The sequence below is a fragment of the Hirundo rustica genome, chromosome 19, assembly GCF_015227805.2.
Source record: "Hirundo rustica isolate bHirRus1 chromosome 19, bHirRus1.pri.v3, whole genome shotgun sequence".
NCBI lineage: Eukaryota > Metazoa > Chordata > Aves > Passeriformes > Hirundinidae > Hirundo > Hirundo rustica.
The window spans coordinates 2,085,001-2,104,871 of record NC_053468.1 but is presented as its reverse complement, the minus strand read 5'-3'; the positions used below and the strand labels follow the sequence as shown (position 1 = coordinate 2,104,871).

The following is a 19,871-nucleotide window of genomic DNA, read 5'->3' as shown; positions in this document are numbered from 1 at the left end:
GCTCTGTGCGCCCAGAGGGAGAATAAAACTGCCCAGCACGTTTTAATTCCCAAACGGGCACAGGGGTGGGGGAAAAATAGGAGCCAGAGCCCAGTGCTGATAAGATCCACTCAGATCCACGAGTGCAGCTCCCTTGATTGGGTTAACTGAGCCAAACACAGGGCAGAGCACAATTAAAGCAGAGGGGAAATTGTATTTCTCCCCTACAGACGGCTCTTGTGAAGTTTCATCAAAGCAAACCCAAAAATGTCTTTATTATAGCGAGACCTACAGCAGGAGCACATGTAACCCGAAATAAGGGGTGTTACACAGTAGTAAGTCACCTAGTAAAATAAAAGTATATTTTCAATAAAGATTAGCTCTGCATTTTATTTCTCGAGATTCTTTGATCAAGTAATTTTGAACTACATAAAAACCAGCCAGACCTCCCTAACTGAGCATTCCTCAAGAGACTGCTCTGCTGCACTCAGAATGCATCTGACTGTACTTCAGGTGACATTGCTCCTGTTCATTTTAAACACATACCAGTTTTTGCTCACATTTGTTGCAGATATTTGCTTTTAGAGAAAAGGAAAGCTCCAGACACACACCATCCTGTTTCCCAACCAGAATGTAAAATATTTTTACAGCACCCCAGCATTTCAAATGATCTCAAAAGGGCTGAGAAAATTAGACAGAAAAAGGTGGAACATCACTTAAATCCTTAATGATTTAAAATGCCAAATTTAATTCAGAATGAACAAGAAATTAAAATGTTAACACTGTGAATCATCATGGTTTCTGCAAGCCAAAGTTAAACACTAACTAGTTTACTCTGTGTGCCCAAAATATTTACTAGCTCTGACTCAGATTTAAACAGTATAAAATATGATCATTCTGGAGTGCAGAACAGTTCTTACACATACAACAGAGGTAATGAGGTGAAACTGGAAGGTACAGAGCTGTATCTTTCCAATCTACCTACAGGTTTGGATTTTACAACATTTTTTTCCCCCTGAGGGGACCAAAAGGGCCGTATGTGGTGCTATGGAATTAAAGGGCTACGATTATTTCATGTACCTTTGGAATTCAGCATGAAGTTAAACACAGAAAACCAGTCAAGGAGACTGTTTAAAAGCCTGTGGAATGACGAAGGGAGGAACAGTAGGATGTAGCCTTTAATCCTTTAACAAACTTCCCTGTCTGTGCCAAGAGGCAGAGAGGAAAAAAAATACATTTTACATTTTATAAATAGTCGTGAACATAAGCTAAAGCATTTTGCCACTTCTGGGAAATCAATAGGCAAAAAACAAGCCACTCATTTGCAAATAATTTATGTGGCTTTTTTTGCTAATGCAGGACAATCTCTCTGTGAAAACGAGGGCAATAACTTTATTATGCTCATAAATGCAATGCAAAGCAAAGAGAGACTGATGCCCCTGCTCTACCCGCTGAACAAAAGCACAGCTTCGATCAGATCCATCACACTGCGGAGCTGCACAACTTTGTCTTAAGTCAGGCAAAATTACAGAGCCTACGGAACCAAAGAAGCCACAATTATTTAAAATACATTAGGTAAGCTGCCATTTGTCATCGCTGAAATCTGCAGGAAGGCAGGAGTGGTGCTCCTGTGGAGCAAACACCTCCAGAGCTGCCTCTCACAGGGGCTTGGCAGCACATCTGCCATCCCAAGGCAATGCTTTTCCTGGGGAAGGAGTGCAGAATTTCCAGGAGCCTCCTGAAGGCTCAGAAATGAATGCCGTGCACAGATTCTGCTGTGGAAGGGAAGGGGCAGCAGCCCCCACTCAATCAGCACGAGACGCACAAAGCTCCTTAGGCAGGTCTGCAGATCCCTATGTAGGGCAGGGAGGAGAAGCCCCATCCTCCTCCTGCCCAGCTGCGTGGGACACGAGCTGCAGAATTAACTCGCCCTCCCCTAACGCCCCGTGTCCTCCCACAAGGGAAATCCTCCTTTGGGAAGGGGGACAGCACTTCTGGAGGGTTTCCATGGGAGTGGTGCCCTCCCAGCAGGGCAGCTCCTGGGCCAGCCCCATGGGACACAGCAACAGCATTTTCTGTGGCTTAGGATTAAAAAGAAAAGGTTCTGTTCCTTAAAAATGCTGAAAGTTCAACAGAAGCTTTGCTCTGAAGGGGAGACAGGCAGCAGCTCTCAGATATTCTGCTGCTCAATTACCTGCCAGGAGCCCAGCTCATGAGTCCATAATTCCATCCAACCTGCCTTGTATCCCACCGGTGGGGATTTTTTAAAGCTTGGCCATTGTTTCATAAAAAGAAAGCTAAAGAGAAATGGTAACTCGTGTAAAACTGGTACTCGCCGTAGGCTGTTAATGCATTGTGTTACTGCTCTGCTTGCAAATGTCTTGTAATAAATTACAAGAGCTGCATAAAGCCCTTATAGGAAACATCACCTCATGAGTCAGCCCTCTCCTAAACAGCACAAAAACAACTGATAAAAACATAAAGGCAGCTTGAAAGTATTGCAGAAACTCATCCAGCTTCGTTATGGATTTGATGGTCTTATTTCAAAGGACAAAATGTTAAACTTCTCCAAGACTAAAGAGAGTGTGTGTGGGGGGGAAGAGTTTCCATTTGTGCAAGAGAAATGCACAAAACATCCATGATTAAATAAAACTTCCTGTGATTGAATCTGACTACCATTTTACAATATTAATGCTAATGGATTATCATCCTCTTGTTTGCATGTTTAACTTCGGTTCCCATAAAAGTTGCTTGTACACAGGATCAGAGGGAAATGGCATTTCAGAAACTAAAAACAAAACACACACGCTAAGAAGCAAAGGCAATTTTAAGAGCTACAAAATCAGCAACATCCAGACAATAATCAGTTTCCAATGTCAGACCGGGAAGTCAGGCAGCAAAAAAGAAAAAAGATGCGCCCGAAAGAGAAGACTTTTAGGAAACAGCAAAATTAAACCAGGAGTAGATATGTAAAATAGATGAATGAAGACAACGTCTTCCTGCACCGAGGGAGTTGTTTAAGGAGAAACAGTGTCCGTTTGTGGCCAGCGATAATACTTTCCATTCAATAGAGTTTGCAGCTTGCTGATTCATATGATTGCAGGCTGGCGCCCCGCTGGCGAGCCCCCTCCGCTGAAATTAAATCCACTCTCTTCAGTTATAAATTATAATGCTCTATAAACAACACTCCCACTGGGAACGGGGAGAGAGAGAGAGCTCTCTGCATAGTCCACTCACTGTTTAATGCTCTGCTCTTCTGCCACAAACAAGGACTGTATGTCTGCCACAGACAGCACTCTTGCTGTAATTTATAGACTGTTTGATGTTGAGAGCAGGGGAAGGAAAGTAGGATTGTAATGCGAGTCAAAGAGGAAAAGAAGTTGGAAGTGGGTGAGTGTGCAAGAAAGAGGAAGGGCAGAATGCATTTTACACACATATTTTAGAGATACATCACTGGACCTATCTTTGCTGCCCCTTAGGAATCGTCCCCTCCAAAACAACAACAACAAAAAAGAAATCTGGAATACCACTTAAAATAAATGAGACTTCCGCGCCGCAGCGCGTGACGCCAGGATCATCCCCTATCAATCAGGAGCCATCTCCAGGGCTGAGACTTGAAGTCTGTTATCACAGAGAATATGAAAACATTAAAATGAAAAGGATTTAACTAAAACTGACAGCAGCCCAGAAATTCCCAGCCTGGGCTGAGAAGCTTTTCCTGGAGCAGTGTGCCCGGGAGCCCACGGAGCCAGAGTTGGAGCAAGGCTCCCAACCCAGCAGAGCCTCCTGCTCATTGCCACCTTCCCCATCTGGGCACAGGGAGATCATTCTGCCTCTTCCTCATGATTGTTACCAGTTATTTTTAAGTGAACGTGCAACAGGCACCCAACTGCTCCGAACGCACGCACAAATCCAACTTGTCTTTTTTTCTTTTTTAAACCAAATGGGTTAAAAAACGCCAGTGGAACTATTCCTGCTGTGGGAAAGATGAAGATTCCAAGTAAAAAGTATATTATTATCCCTAAGAACAGCCTACATTACCCAGCTGAGAGGGTACTGGGAAATAGCCCATGGGCCAGTGAGAGCTTCATCAGGAGCAGAAACCCGCACAGATTTCAGACCAGAACCCCTTCATTATCGTCATGGAAATTGCAAACTAAACCGTGAGGGAATGACAGAGCGTTCAAGAAAATGGACACCGGGATTGAGACGTCCATCACTCAAGATTTTGATGAATGACTACAAGTCAGTGATCCCGTGCCTGACCAAAAACCCTGACTCTCCTAAAACTGGCACGGCACGGTCACGTAGAGCCTCCACACGATTTTTAGGAGTTACGTAGGGCATTGGCCCAAGGCTTTTTTTGGTCAATGATATTTTCCAATTTTCCCCCAAACCCCATCACTACACTTTTCTTTTTCTTCTTTTGAGGAAAGGTTTTAGGTAGTAGCTGAGTAGCTTTTAGGTTTAAGGGAAGGAGGAAGGGCAAGAAACCTCCTTTACTGTGAGGTTGAGCCCTTGTATGTCAAATCTGGCCTGGAGCAAATTTTCACAGCTGAATTATAAACCCTGTAAACAAGGGTTTATGATGGAAATGCTGACACAACCTTAATTACAAACAGCGTGAAGTGGGGGGAGGCTCTGTAACACACACTCCTTTTCACTGGCACACCGAGGCTGCCATCCACAAAAACCAATCCTGCCCCTGCTCCTTCCCCTCACTGCTCAGGCAGGAGCATTTTTATCAAATCTGTTTGCTCAAAACTGTCCTTTAGTAAAGGGGAGAAAAAAAAAAAAAACAACAAACAACCAAACCTTGATTTTGTAATAAAAGTATAATGTATAGCTTAAAAATAAATTAAATAAAGGAAACATTAAAAGATAAATGGAACAGGATGCTCTATGGCTGAGGTAATTTGAGTGGAAAGGGAAGGAGGGAGTTTACATTAATAAATGATTAAAGGCCTTAACGAGGGCCTATCTGGTTGAAGCGAGGAGCATAGTTCTCCACCTCTCCTCCTTCAGCCCAGCTTTTTCACATTTGTTCTCAATGCTGATCAATATGGTTTTCATTTAGTGATTTCCATAATGCCATATGTGATCGGCAAGCCTGACATAATGAAGGCAGAAAGAGAGCTGAAGTCATTTGAACGTTCTCGCTTGCATGTCTGTCGCCAATTTAGAAAATAAATATCTATTGAGAGTTAGGGTTTCCTCCTGTCTAGGAGAATCACAGCAGGATTTGCATATGCAGATTGCAAAGCCTGGCTTTCTCTCTTCTCCCCCTGCCCCTTTTTAAACAAATGAAAAGGATGTTGAACATCTTCCCCTCCTGTGTCACAGTGAGTTTTGTGTTTTCATAATGAAGAGGAAATATTAATAAAGTTTAAAACTGAATGAAGGGTTGGCTTCTCTCTGCTCTGGCTGAGACTTGCTTGGCAGCCCAAAAAAGCAAAGGTTTTCTGTCTGCTGAGTCACACTGACCTGCTGGAACCCATCAGAGACCACCTTAGTTTGAAACAGAACAAAAAGAAGGTCTGCATTAAGCAACATTTGGTTTCATGATGCCATTGCCTTCATGGGCAGAGTCTCAATCAAAGCTGCAGAAGTATCACCCTTGTAAACTGAGCTCTTCCACCCCTCAGAGTGTGAATTACATTTATATAACACCATTGCTATAAACTGTGTGTTTAATACAAAACCAGAACTGGCAGGTACGTTTTGGAGGGCTGGAATCGGGGCTCCTGCCACCTGTAAAACATCCCTGGCACGGGAACAGCGTAAGAGCCATAATTGAATTGTAAAAAGTCAATGGCTCATGGCAGACAAGATGCCACAGCAGATTTAGAGGTGTTTGGCAGCCAGCTGAGCTCTCAGATCTCACAGGAAAGGATGAAACAGGAGGTTTTCTAAAGCCTCACCCTTCAGCTGTAATCACTTCTCACAGACTGCCAGCTTTGGGACTTAATTAATAAAAATGCAGCAGGTTAAAAGCTGTACTTGAGAGTGTCATTATCCGGGTGACTCTCCCCTGACCCAAATCCCCAGTTCTTCACCAGAGCAGGGAGATGTGACCTCCTGAGTCCATCCCAACCATCAGCACACAACATTTCCTGGCTGCTGGGAGGGGAGCAGCAGCATCCCGGGATGCTCCAGCTGCAAGCACAGAGCTCCAAAAGGGAGCATTTACCCCACCAGAGGTTCTGCTTTTAATGCCCAACACGTAAACAGCAAAACAACACAGCAGAAATTAGAGTTTGCATTAAACTGAGGATCTGGGCTGCTGATTTGGCCACTTTGAGCACGTAAATGATGTTGTACAACAAAGGTTTCGATTTTGCTGATGGCCGAGTTGAACACTGAGCCATCAAAGTATTATCTGAGCTGCTGTTAATAAAGCTGGCAGTTCATTAAGGGCATCTGACAGAGAAAAACCAATGTAAATAGGGATTTGTGACTGGTGAGCAAGCTTTCCATCATAAACGAACTTTCTTTGAGGTTCAAAGAGTTTAGTTAACGATTTAAAGATTTATTTTTTTCTCATTGTTTTCAGGCATTGCCAACTCTTTGTCTACAAGAAAATAGCTTGAAAAAGCTGTTCTTTGCACACATTTTTCCAAGTCCCACAAATTGCTATAGATATAAAATGTAACCATGGGGAAAAAAAACCCAACAACCCCACTGCTGAATTCCATGAAGGATGTCAAAATTAAAACACCCCAACGATATTGTTAAAATTATTAAAGGTTCTCCCTCTCTGGAAGTGCAAAGCAACATTAAAAGAATTTCTTCTCTTTCTGTTTATATCACACTTCTGCATCTCTGTTTACCCAGTGTAACTAATGGTAAGGGATTTCAGCTTCCCAATTATGATATTGCATCGACCTAATTGGGTTTCTGGAGGGCTTCAGGGAATTCCAGCCTTAAAGACTTTGTTCCCACTAAATTAAGAAAGATGTGGAAAGCGCGGCGCTTTCAGAAAGGGACAAACGAACCTAGAGAGGAATAAATCCTGGAATAAACCGGGCTGTGAGCAGCAAAAGCACAAAGCCCGAACTGTGAAGTCCTCGCAGCCTTGCTGGGATGAATAAATCAGGAGCCGGGAGAAGGGACGGGAGAGCTCAGGGCTGAGCAGAGCCGGGGCTGCCGCTGACCTCCCGCCCAATTACAGCCTCATTGGCAAAGCAAACAAGGAATTATTGGCTCTTTAGTCGGGCTTTTCTTCTCCCTCCCCGGCCCCTGGTTCTCATTCTGGCTTTTTCTCCTCTTTTCCTGTTAGGTGAAAAAAAAAAAAAAAAACCAAAAAAAAACCCAATCCCAAAAAACAACCCAAAAGCCGCCCCCCCCAACCAGCCCCATCTGCAAACACCTGATATTCATCTGAGTCCTGCAGTTGTACAGTCTTGTTAAATTGTTACCACCTTTTCCACGAGCAGTTTTGGCAATTAACCTCGTGGTCATACACTTCAAAGGGAACAACTGTTGAGTTTAACCTCCTTGAGCTACCACGGATTCCTTTATGATTTTTCTTCAAACACTTTCATCCTCATTGAAAAAAAAAAAAAAAAAAAAAAAAAAATGCGGACTGATAAGATTGGTGTTTATTTTTGCCATTTTGTCAGTTTATTAGGATGACAAATTCCTCAACCAGTCACCACTAGTTTGTGCTTCTCCAAGTTCGTGCAGAAGGAAGCTCCCCTATTAATTCACATTTCTAAGGCAGGGTCTCTGCTTGCTGGAATCCATGGATTTGATACATCTGACCCTTCCTTGCCCCTGTTTGCAAATCTCTCATATATTTCTCACAATGCCTAAAAGCTCCAAAAACAGAGCATACAAGCAGAGTTAATGCTGAGGACATGCAATCCCATTACAAATATATATATATATCCTATTTATTTTATAAAACCTCACCATCACTGAGAGACAGAACTACTTTGCACATGAAAAAGGGTAAAGAGATTCCTCCCCCTCAATTAGAATACCAGTTAACAGGATCAGGATCTGTGTTAGCACAAACCACATTACCTTTTTCTTCTGTCTAAACTTCTGCCTACAACATATATTAATTTACCAGACTGTGCAGCTGCTCCTTAAACAACTGGATAGCAAATGACAGCAAAGTACCAAAGCAAATACTACAGGAGTGTGATCGGGTTACTCGGAATGTTGTTTCCCCCTGCATTTACATTCCGGTATTATAGAGCATTTTTTCCTTCCAAAGAGATCACAAAAATGTAAAATGGTTTATTCTTAGGAGAAGCTTTCAAGGGAGAGCCAAAGAATCCCCAAAAGAAGTGTGTGAGTGTCCTTTTGGTAGGGAGCGAGCACAGCCGGCTGTGCCGGTGGCCAGGGGAAGCATCACTTTTCTCTGGCTGCAAACTGCCCTGGGTGGGAGAGGGAACAAAATCCCTCTCCAGGAAAAGAAGGGAACAAAAGTCTCGGATCCCTCTCGCAGTACAAGAAGGGAAAGCGTTTGGGCAAGTATATGGCACGTGTTTCAGGTTGTGAGGGAGGCAAAAAAAAAAAAAAAAAAATAATCATGATGTTCCGTGCGGTTCAGACCAAATAGAAAACTTATTCTGACTATTCTCATTTGTCAGAGGCTTTTCAAAACTAAGCAGATCTCTCCATGGCTCTGATGTCAAAGAAGGAAGGAACCAGTGGGTATCGAGTTTACATTTTTAGGTTCTCTTTTAACTGTTCCCACTTTTAATTTTAATGTGCTTGTCAACAAAATGAGAAACTCCTTCACTCAGGAAAAAAAAAAAACCAAAAAAACCATACACACAAAAAACCCCAAAACAAAACCAAAAAACCAAAGGAGAAATTAGCACATTAAATGATACATGGGTCTGGTGCTATGCTGCACAGTTCAGTGAACCCCTGCACAGATCAGCAAGATGGCTGGAAATGTCTCTTTCCGTCTGTTTTTCATCTCGGAAGGCTGTGTACTCAGCAGAGTGTGAAGAGAGCCTCTCTCCCCTCCGACCGCTCCTGCTCACCCCCCCAAAGCCCCTGCAGCAGAGAGCAGGAACTGGAGCAAATGCTTTTGTGAATTAAGAGATCTTGTGAGCGTAAATTTGGTCAGGCTGCTCCTTTCTGCAGGCCAGCCCCGGCTGCTGCCCCAGGATGTGAACTGTCAGTTCGCATAGCTGGTGATGAGTTGCAGAACCATCAGTAAAGGTGAAGACGGCAGAAGCAAGAAAGATTCAAGACTGGTGGAAATCATTTCACAAGGAAAATTTCAGCCATCAGTGGGAGGAAGCTTTGAAAAATGCTGCCATTTCCGAGTCAGAACGAAGGAAAAATTAAATTACTGCCGGTGAGGCGAGCCAAAGTCGCATCTTACCCTAGGGAGAGGTTTGATAATGGTAAACATTTGACAGCTGGCCTGAAGTTGTTATCTTGTTCTAACAGTTGTTATAGTCTGAGTGAACATTTTTGATAAGAGAACAGAAAGAAAAACACTAACCCATTTTTAATTTCTTGCTCTCTGTGTTTGAAGCTGCAGTGCCCAAAGCCAAACAGGTTTAAAGCCGTTTGCCACCATCGCTCCGATTAAAGCCTGAGTTTTTTACACCGAGCACTGGGAGTGAACGACATCACTGGGTACAGCAATACCTCGGGAATAATTTACAATAACTTCAACCCGCTCCCTCTCAACATCCCTTAAATATCCCTCCTCTGGCTCCACCACAAGCAATTACAAGAATTAACCCTAAAAATTAGAGTGAAATTGGAAAAAAAATAATAATAAAAAAATCAATCAGTTTAAGTACTTAACGCCAAGATCTACCACAAAATCTTGTTTCACTATTACTTTACTCCAAGCTGTTGACGTACAACCACAGAACTTTAATTCCTTTATTATTCTTTACTAAAGAATACTTATTCAGACACATTAGAAAGGCAGCAAGCTCGGTTCCACCTGAGTGGAGCAATAATGAATGAAAACCAGTTCTGTTTAAGCAGAAATAGGTATGCTATCTTCACAGGAAATTTAATTATACATCGGGGTTTTTTTTGTGCTCAGTTGTTACTGACAAAGCACGTATTGAGGAGGGAGACAGGGCTCTGCTCCGTCCTGCCATTAGGAAAACACTGTGTGGGTATGGAAAGTACATTACATGTATGTCAAAATCAAACTACCATCCTGGCAGGGAAGCATGGGCTGGCTGGGATTTTTGGTTTTTTTCTCTTTTAAATCAGGAATGCATTTCTAAGCTGTTTAACACAGCTTAACCTCACAGAACACAAAGCATTCACCTCCTATTCAAAATTATTAAGATGAATATTTACCGTGGCTATTAAAATCTGTTGAATAACTTATTGATATAGACTAGGGGTAAATCTTCCTATCCCTGAGTACCTAAAGCCTCCCTGCCCACTGTTCCTCCTTCTGGAAGCTGACAGGTTTTCCCTGATGGTCACGATCCCAACCCCAGGCACAGGATAAAACCCCAATTAGACGGGCAGCATGTGAAGCTTGTCCCTTAGACACATAAATTAACTCCAAAACTCTCTCTGTATCTCCTGCATTAACAGGTAGAAAGTGTTTCATTACTTTTTCCAGTGCCTCTCCCCTGCTCTTAAAGCAAGAGTGTATAAATTGATATTAAAGTATGGTATTTTGAGAATGTTTCAAAGTGAGGTCAAACTCGTATTAAAAACCTACTAGTGTAGGCTAAAATAACAGTCTGGCTGAGCAGCCCTGGGTGCATCTGGGTTCAATTACCCACTACATCCTTGCTGTGTTTTCTACCAGCAAGAACAACGCAAGCATGGCTCGGAGTTCACGGATAATGTCAAAGTTAGGTTACTCAGAAGAGGAACGAGATAAATCATCCAAATATCACAGTCATATTGGCAGCCCATTCCCCCCTCCCCTTCATCGCTGAAAGCAGCACGATGTTGCATAACAACAAATAGAGGACAAAAGTCCTCACCTCGGGAGGAGGAGCGAGCCCAGCTGGAGCCCTGCTCTCTCTCACACACGGGGAGTGAAAAGCACATGCTGAAAACGCCTCAAAAAAAAAAAAAAAAAGAAGGAGGCAGAACCCAACCTAACGCACAAAGCAAACAAACACGATTTACCACGCTGGCACCCTGACCGAATCCTTTTTATTTTGGTGTTTGACCCTGGAACAATGAGGCTGGATTAACATTCATTATTTTCATTCAACGAGCTGTCGTGGGGAGCAGGAACTGCTCCAGCACCAGCCTGAGAACAAGAGAGGCTGGGCCACTTGTGGAGTCATTGGCTCTCTGCTTTCCGACCCGCTCAACGGTGCCCAAAACTTTGACCAAATAAAAGCCCCCCCCGTGTCTCGCTTTCATGTTGTCAAGCTGGTTAACAAGGATTTAAGAGCTGGGTGGGTAAACATCCCACTGGGGCTCCACTCAGCAGCGTCCTGGGAAAGGGGACGCCGGAGCGGGAGCAGCCATCCCAAGGATGCCATCGCAATCACGCCGCCACATCCTACACACGTGGCACGAGGCAGACCCCGGCGCCACCGGTGCCACCAGCCCTCCAGGGCACAGCTGCCACGTCCCTGCTCCCCACCTCTGCCGGTCCCAAACTGGGAGGCTGTACTCAGAGCCTGCATAAAATCACAGCAGTGTCTCTGTCTGCAAAGGCAGACGCTCCTCCAGGGAATGGGAAGATTGTCCTTCCCTTCCATCAAGGCCCATAAAAAAGCAATTGTCGGTAAAGTTGCTCAAAATTATGTATGTTCTGGGAGCGTCGCACCAAGTACTTTTAAAGCAGCATGTTTAATTCTGAGTAGCTCTATATGAAACGTGGGAAAAGGCAGCAGTAAATCACCAGCATCAAAACCGCTTTTGTGGTGCATGAGGAGTCAGTTTATCCATTCTGGAATTCTGTTTGCATCGAAGTAATAGCACATTTGCAAAATGATCAATCAGGTTAAATTTAGAGGAAAATGTGGTTTTTTTACCCAGACAGTTTTTGTCAGAACACTTCCAAGTCAGAATATAACAAGATCTTACAATATCCAATGCTCCACTGTATATATAAATATATATATATTATAAATTCATGTCACTGTAATGTACCTAATTATATAAGGTCATTTCTTATAGAAAAGCACAGGTATAAAAGTTTGATGCCAGAACAGTCTGGCTGTTTATTAATTTACTATTGCAGATGAGAAACCCTCCTCTGACTGTTACAGGGATGGATGCAATGCACTCCTGCATTCCAGAAAAGCAAGCTGCCCAGCTCACAAAATATTAACCAGGCTCCAGAATGCCAGGCTGGGGGCACCCCAAGGCTCAGCCCCTTCCCCATGGCTGTGCAGGAGCCTCCTCTGCCTCTGCCTCTGCCAGCACTTGCCCTGTGCTCACCTGTTTCCCTGGAGACCAGCATTTACAATGAGGGCTATAAATACACACAGTAATTGGGCATCTTTTGAAGCAAACCTTCCAAGCCGTTTGCCATCTCAGGAATGTTTTAACTTCTGGAATAGAGAAGGGTCTTGGCTGAAAAAGAATATGAATGCAGCCCTCAGATGGGCCACAGTGAGGGGAAAGTCACCCCTGGACAGGTCATCACTGCTGCCAGGGAACGGAGGATTTTGTCAATGAATCCAGATTTTGCTGCCTGTTCTCCTGCTGGGAAACAAGCTTAATGTCACTGGGAGTCACTATAAAATACAAAACGGAGATTAAAAACTCATTTCTCACAGCCTACTGCTAATGGCCAAGGAAAGGCCCTAAAACATCAGCTGATGCTGAAGGAACTGAGCCAGCAGCTGCTCCTCCAAACCTCTGCCTGCTTTGTCAGCTCCTTGCAAAAGCTACAGGATTTACACAATTCCTTTTACCAAGTCGTGGTGGAGCATCATCAGCATTCAAAAGAAGTCATTTACACTTTGTTGAGCTCAAATTATCCACACAGTTCCTGTTTACTGAACAGGGAGATGCAGTTTGTCTACTAAATAATAAATAATTTTTTTATTGCACAGGCCAGCTTGGACAGGACATGCGGCAACCTAGCCCAGTGGAAGGTGTCAGGGGTAGAATTCAATGAGATTTAAGGTCCCTTCCAATCCAAACCATTGCAGGATTCTGTGATTTGTTGTTTCAAGGCAAGCAAAGCAAACCAGAAAGAGGCAGAGCTGTGTGCACACAGATAGATGCAGTAACAACAGTTCTTGACTCCAGCAGATTCTCTCTCATATCCTTTAATTTTGTTTATTTTAACTCTTATCTTTTCACATGAAGGCTTCAAATACTGGCTTCAAATCATGAAATAGTATCTTCAGCAAAATGCCCAATTTTAGGCTATGATTGAAGATATCCATTTACATCAGGGGAATTTCAACTTTGTCAAGCACTGAGCTTCTCCAGCCAGGAAGAAGGAACTTCTTTTACACACAGCGCTCAAGTAAAACTTGGGCAGGTTGGGCATTAATGACCAGAGGAACAGAAGATTCACATTTAGTTCTTATGGACCCTTAAAATCTGACTGGTACAGCGGTAAATCAAATAAAATTTCATTAAGGCTTCAGGTGCAAACAGTTAAATACAGCCTTGCAGGGGAGCTGAGTTTCCTCTGGCTGCCTCTTGGAGCCCTACAAACCACCAGGAGCAGAGAGACTTTTCAGCAGGGAGCACCAGAACCACGTTTGGTACCTTGACACAAACCTGCCTACAGGGGACAGTGAGTGATGTCCGCTTTCAGGCCTTGATTTTCCTCCAAAAATTCAAAATTCCCAAGGAAAACCACCCCAATAATTAAATACTGAGACACACAATATAAAAACCCCAAAGCAGTCACTGTTTGCCTGCTGAGTGCACTGGGAAGAACTCAAAACCATCAGCTGTGCAGGGGGAAGAGATGAAGTGTTCCCTCACAAGACACCTGCAATGCCTGCAGGGGCATTAACCCTCTTTGGGGCTGAATTTACTTCCAGAATTTCAACCCTTCCCTTGCAAGCTGGAATTGGGACTTCTGGCGGAAGAGGGGGTGCATTTTAGGAAGAACAAAGGGAAGCAACTCCAATGCAACCCTGAGCTGAACTGCAGGCAGAATTGTCTTTTGTAAGAACGATATTCCTCTGACAAGGACGTGTGAGTATCTGCTCTCATCTAACACAAAGGCCCTTTTGAAGTAGGCGGTTTGGGTGCCAGCGCTGGTGCTCCTGACACAGAAGAAAGGGTGGCTGAATGCAGCAAAAGCTTTGTCTGATCTGCATCACTTTGAACCATAAAAGCAGCAAGAGGGAAGAGAGAAGGGAAGGCAAGTGCTTAATAGTGGACAGCGACTTTCTTTAAATCTCCTGCACTGCCTAATTAACCGCAGCAAACCTCCCCTGTCACAGCAGCGGGTGCTGCTGCTGAAGGACCACGGATGCTACTCAGTTCCTTACAACAGATGTAAAGGATAAGTTTGTGTAGAATTGAGCCAGCTTTTCTTAAGTGGTTACTTTTATTTCTGCAGCGTTGGGACTGCTGAGATGTCGTCATTCACAGAGCAGCAGCCATCACTCACTCTGGTATTGATGAAGAATTCACGGTGACAACTCTTCAGACACGCTGGCATCGTTCTGAAGCACCACAAATTCCACATTCATCTTTTGGGAAGAGTTGGGAACTTCATTTCCAGTACACTAAGAATGAAGGTGGGGTTTTTTTGGATTTTTTTTGAACATTCAAGTTTCTTTTCTACTGAGCCTTTAGGAGTGTGAGATCCTGCAGCTTTTTCCAAGAGAGGTTTGTGCATCAGAATGGACAAGTGTGCATCGTTGAGCCCACACTTACAGACTATTTGCCCAGAATCTCGGTCAAAGAGGCTACACTGAGCAACTCAGAAATAAGAATCCAAGAGATTTAATTTATATTATATAAGATATAGAATTTATTTGCAATTCTGGCAAAGGTGAGAAGAGTTACTGAGATGTGCAGAAGGATCACATCCCCTAACACTGAATTTCACCAAAAGGAACTCAGACCAAGCCATGCCTGTTCTGGATGATCCTTCTGAAGAGCTCCTGCAGACGGAGCACACACAGAATCCCACTCCGCTGAACGCAGCTCCTTCCTGGAATTAGCAAATTATTTTTAAACACTTTACATGTGATTACGCCTAATGACTAAACAAACACACATTTACGACGGGGAGATGTCACGGTTCAAAAAAGCAATACAACATCTTTCAGCTACCCTTTCTCAAAGCCCTAATAAGCCCGTGCATAAATCAAACCCTTCCTTGCTTGGATAGACTCTCACTGAGACGTGCCCATGGTGCTAATTCAGAGCAGAAAACACTCTTATTCCAGGCCACTGCAGTGAAGTGACATTTACCTAATGCAGCTATAAATTTCCTGATAATTAGTGGGCAGCTGATGGTGATGCAAGCTGACTAGTGCAGCAATGCCAGTCTCAGACTAGCTCTCCAACACCCACAAGTTAATCAGATTTAAACCCCAAAATTTCCAGAATTCTGACCAGTGCAATGGCTCAGGGACAAAGGCTGGTGCCACCGAGCTTCCACCAGTTGCTGTGATCTCTTCATGGTGCAGACACTGCTACTAACGAGATGTAGCTCCCCTGAACACTCACATCAAACAGCTCAGCAGACTTTTCACTTAGCCACACGTAATCAGCATTCCCTGAATTCTGTATGATTGTGGAGCAAGCGCAGATCAGTTCACTTGGAACTGAAACAATGGAATTCGGAGGGCTACAAAACAGTGTTTTCAGAAATGACTTTCAAAAGCCTCTTCTAAAATTTCACAGCCAGGTCTGAAAGCTTCTGCTGTCAAGCTGGATTTTCAAAGTTAAGTAGGTGAGCAATTAAAAAAAGTTTAAAAATAAAGTTTAAGAAACCTGACATCAAATCTCACACAATGTTTCACTCACCACAAAGTGCACGGTCTGGTTCTGCTTCATTCTTTGTCCCTACCCTAAAAAATAATTCACTTGGATGAAAATATATTAAGGAACCTTCATTTTCATTTTATTTTTCCAACTTAATGCTGGACAATGTTTGCATTCCAATACTTTGGAAGTATCGGAATCAGTGTAAGATTAAAGAGCAGCCTTAGATGCACAGTGAGTTTATTTAACACTGCAAGAACTACCATGGAAGCTGTAAAGTAGCTTCTCAGACAGAGAGAAAACACAGACCCATCCTTTAAAATACTTTCTCAAAACATTCTTTGACCTTTTGGGTGCATCATGAACGAGGCCAGTCAATCAGAAAACCCTTCTCCCTGTTTTTTTCTTGGATGAACTGTTCCTTTATCACACTATTTTAGGAAGGAAAAAAACCTTTTGGCATGATGGGTCAGAATGTCACTCCAAAGCAAAGCATGAGCTGAAATTTCATGAGAAAGTTAATTAACATTTGGAAAATACCCTGAAACTCTCACTGAATGCAAAGGGCCATCCACATATTGTCGCTGCTCAGGAAGCGTCCAGCTCTGCACGTGATTCCCAAAGGAAGGGAACAGGGACTGCTGGCATGGCTGGAGGGTGGCACAGGGACGCTGCCCACGCTCACCAGAGCTCCCAGCTCTGAGAGGTGCAGCTCAGATGCGAGATCTCAGCTTGCATTTTCCCAGCTGCACTTGGTTTTTTGTTTGCCCGTTGTTTTGGACAACCAAGCCCAGAGAGGAGGGGTGGACAGGCCACGCTGTGCCCGGTACAAGCGGAGCACCCCGGGGGCTGCACTGGGAATTGTCCTCTTTGAAATCTTGGAAGAAGAGAGGGAGGACACTCAGCTCACCCTTACAGACAAGCCCACACTGGGAGGAGGTGTGGAAGTGCTCCAGGGCAGGGCAGCCCCTCAGGGGGACTCAGAGGAACCTGGTGAAACCCCACAAGTGCAGAGTGCTGCCCCTTCCGAGGGCAGCCACAGCAGCTCCTGTCCAGGAACCACAGCTCGGAGTCACTGCTGCTCTGTGACCACTCCTGCCACAGACACAGCTCCTCCCTGCACCACCAGCACAAATCTGACAAGAAAGTGACTGCAGAGATGGTCCTCACACCAGCACAAATCTGACAAGAAAGTGACTGCAGAGATGAGGATGGATTTTAGCAGACCTATCTAATCCCTGCACGGGGAATGCAAACACCAATAAAGGCAGGGCACATTTTTCCACGTACTCAGCTTTTACTTCATACACCAATTATAGCCCAGGCTGGTCTTTAAAGTGGAAAAAGCCACAGAATTAAAAACAAAAAATTGCAATAGGGCGAAATAATTGCATTTTTTTTTTTTCTGAATTCCTGATTAATAGAAGTGTCGGACCATGCAGAACCTACCAACGTGCTTTAGAGATTTGTGTCTAGTTACACGACCAACACTAGATAGGAGCTTTCTGACCTCTCTCTGATTTAAAGCCTGGTTTGTAAGCATTACTCTTTGTCATTCTTTTCCCTTATTAAAAAGGGCAGTGTGGAAAAAAGATGATTAAAGATATCAAACAAACAGCAAACCTCCTGTGAATGGACTGTTGGAAAATAAAGTACGATTTAATGGCGTGAGAAATTAGATGAAACTGTCAAGTTTAAAGAATCTTAAAACGGTTAACAGGTCAAAACATAAAAACTTCTTTATGTATAGAGTGAATATAAAGGGAACATGGTAAGTATCTGCCAAGGGTTAATTGCAACCCTGCATGAAAAGCAGTTAACAAGTGAGAGTTAGAACACCCAGGAGGAAAAGAAAAATTTTTCCAGTGCCATGAGAAATAAACAACAAGGGGGAAATATTTCCTTTGGCCACTGTTACCTCCTCTCCAAAAGCTCAGAGGAGCAGTGGGAATGCCAAGGCCTGGTTTGCTCTTGACTCCCTCCGAAACATTTGTCTTCATTACCACTCTTTTTAATCAGGGCTCCTTCATGAGTGTTTCTGCTCAGCCCCCAAGGGGCGACTCTCGGCTGCGATAAATCAGCATCCATACCGCAAGTCACTAATCAGCACTCTCAGGGAAAGAATAACACTGAAGTGCAGACCACTAAAGGCTTGGAGGAACCTGAAGGCTCAGTGGCCTCAAGGAAGAGCGGCCCACATCAAAATAATCAGCCACTGAACCATCCCTACCTCCTAGGCTTAGCAGGACTCGCACTTGGAGACGTTATTTAAAAGCCTCCTGCGCACAAATTGTTCTCACTGGGTAAAGGGATTTTATTGATAAAGCTCTCACCCTTGAGCTTGGTTCCTCTAATTCAGTGGATTGTGCATGTGCCTCCTGCCAGAAAGCATTCAGGGAAACAAACTTGGTAATGGATACCTCGTGCTGCCGTCCTAACATATCTAGAGGAAAAAAAAAAAATCCGTGTACAATGAACTAAAAGGGGAGGAAAAGGAAATGGATAGAAGATAACACGTTCCCAAGGCACCTCATGTATTACTGCAGTGGAAAAAGAAAGTATTTTGTCCATTTCTTTTGTTTTCAAAGGTTATTTATAAACACAACTAACCAGATGTCATCTCAAAAGGAAAATATCTGCGTAGGTTATCTGTGCTCAAGCCCATCTCCCTGCACCCAATCCCTTTAAAACTCCTGCCTGATGTTCCAACTGCAGAAACAATTGATATTTCAACAGTTATTATTCCTTAAAATTGTCCAAATTCCCAACGCTGTGTGCCTGCCAAGTTCACCACAGCAAAAAGCTGAATGCACACCCAAGCCCCTGTGCCTCCCCCAGCTGCCAGCACCTCAGAGAAATAACCCTGAGCTGTAAAACTGAGCACTGGCACCCAAATTAGCAAACTAAGCATCCTCCCAGCCAAGGGCTGTTGAACAAAAATCCCAGAGAAAGTTTTTCCAAAACCACTACTGCTGCCATCCATGGATTTTTGTGGTTTTTTTTTTCCTTGTTAAGACTCATCTCTATGGTACCTGGAAATCTGGCCATGGAGATAAAGTGATTATGGAAAGATCACAGAGAAAAAAAGAAACTTCCACTGTTCCTACTTCCAGAGCTCAGGAAGGTCCAGGAATCAAATCCCTCCAGTGAGCTGACTCCAGCACTGAAATTCAGGTTAATGTAGGAAAATCTCCAGTCCTAAACCAACAAACCAGAATTATTTACTGTTGTCTACTTTCCTTCCTTCAAGGTTTGGGCTATATAAACTGTAGGATGGATTCACTTCGAGCTGGGAGGTGATGAGGGTCTCTGTGAGGGTATTAAAAATCCTCCTCAAGACTCAGAGCGGCAGCACCTTGTGCCCGACCTCTGCCAAACTATTCCCAAAGCCACAGAAAGCACCACTGGGATGGAGCAGCTTCTGACTGAAGCTAATTTTGGTTTAATCCTGAACACCAAAAAGGGAAGGAAAGAGAGACAACCTCCGCTGTGAACTCATCGTGAACTTCTGCAGAGCTGCAGGCTCAGGTTTATTACCAGGAGCAAGATAAAATATTTACTGTGTTAATTAAAATACAAGTAAATAATCTAATTATGCTTATTAATTAATAGCCATTTGAATTTTGGAGTTATCTTAAGTAGCTATTTTCAGATCACTGAAAGGAGCATAGAGTATTCAGCTAAGGGGACACGCTGTGCTCCAAAGTCCAATCTTTTGAGCACTATAAATAGGTGGTCTAGGAAAAAAGTTAGGGCCGGGTTCTATTAGAGGAGCTGCTAAACCAGAGCGTGGAATGCAACAAAAAAAAAAAAAAAAAAAAACCTCCCTCCACCAAGCGTGCTCCGTTACTTCAAAGAATTCAATATAGCCCAGCGCTCCTCTCTCGGAGATGAAAATCGGCATTTTGAGTTGTCTGGTCCCACTCCACTTAAATGATCCTTTAATTTCCTTTCTGATCCCCGAGCCCTCAGGTGGCTCGCGCGGCGCTCCGTGCCCGGGTCGCAGGAGAAGTTCACAGCTCCTCTGCTGAGCTCCTGATCCTCTC

General features: G+C 43.7%; 1 protein-coding gene across 13 annotated transcripts in view; it reads right to left on the bottom strand.

The window, feature by feature from the left end:
* Positions 1 to 19,871, bottom strand: part of BCAS3 (BCAS3 microtubule associated cell migration factor) — a 297,790-nt gene that overhangs the window by 133,205 nt on the left and 144,714 nt on the right. The window contains exon 24 of one of the 13 annotated variants that reach the window (XM_040082197.2): positions 8,828 to 9,332. The exons of 11 other annotated variants lie outside the window; for them this stretch is intronic. In XM_040082197.2, the coding sequence (XP_039938131.1) occupies positions 9,328 to 9,332 (5 nt within the window). In that variant the 3' untranslated portion in view covers positions 8,828 to 9,327. Of the gene's footprint in view, positions 1 to 8,827; positions 9,333 to 19,368 lie in introns of those variants that run through there. One more of the 13 variants, XM_040082186.2, reaches the window with a different exon arrangement.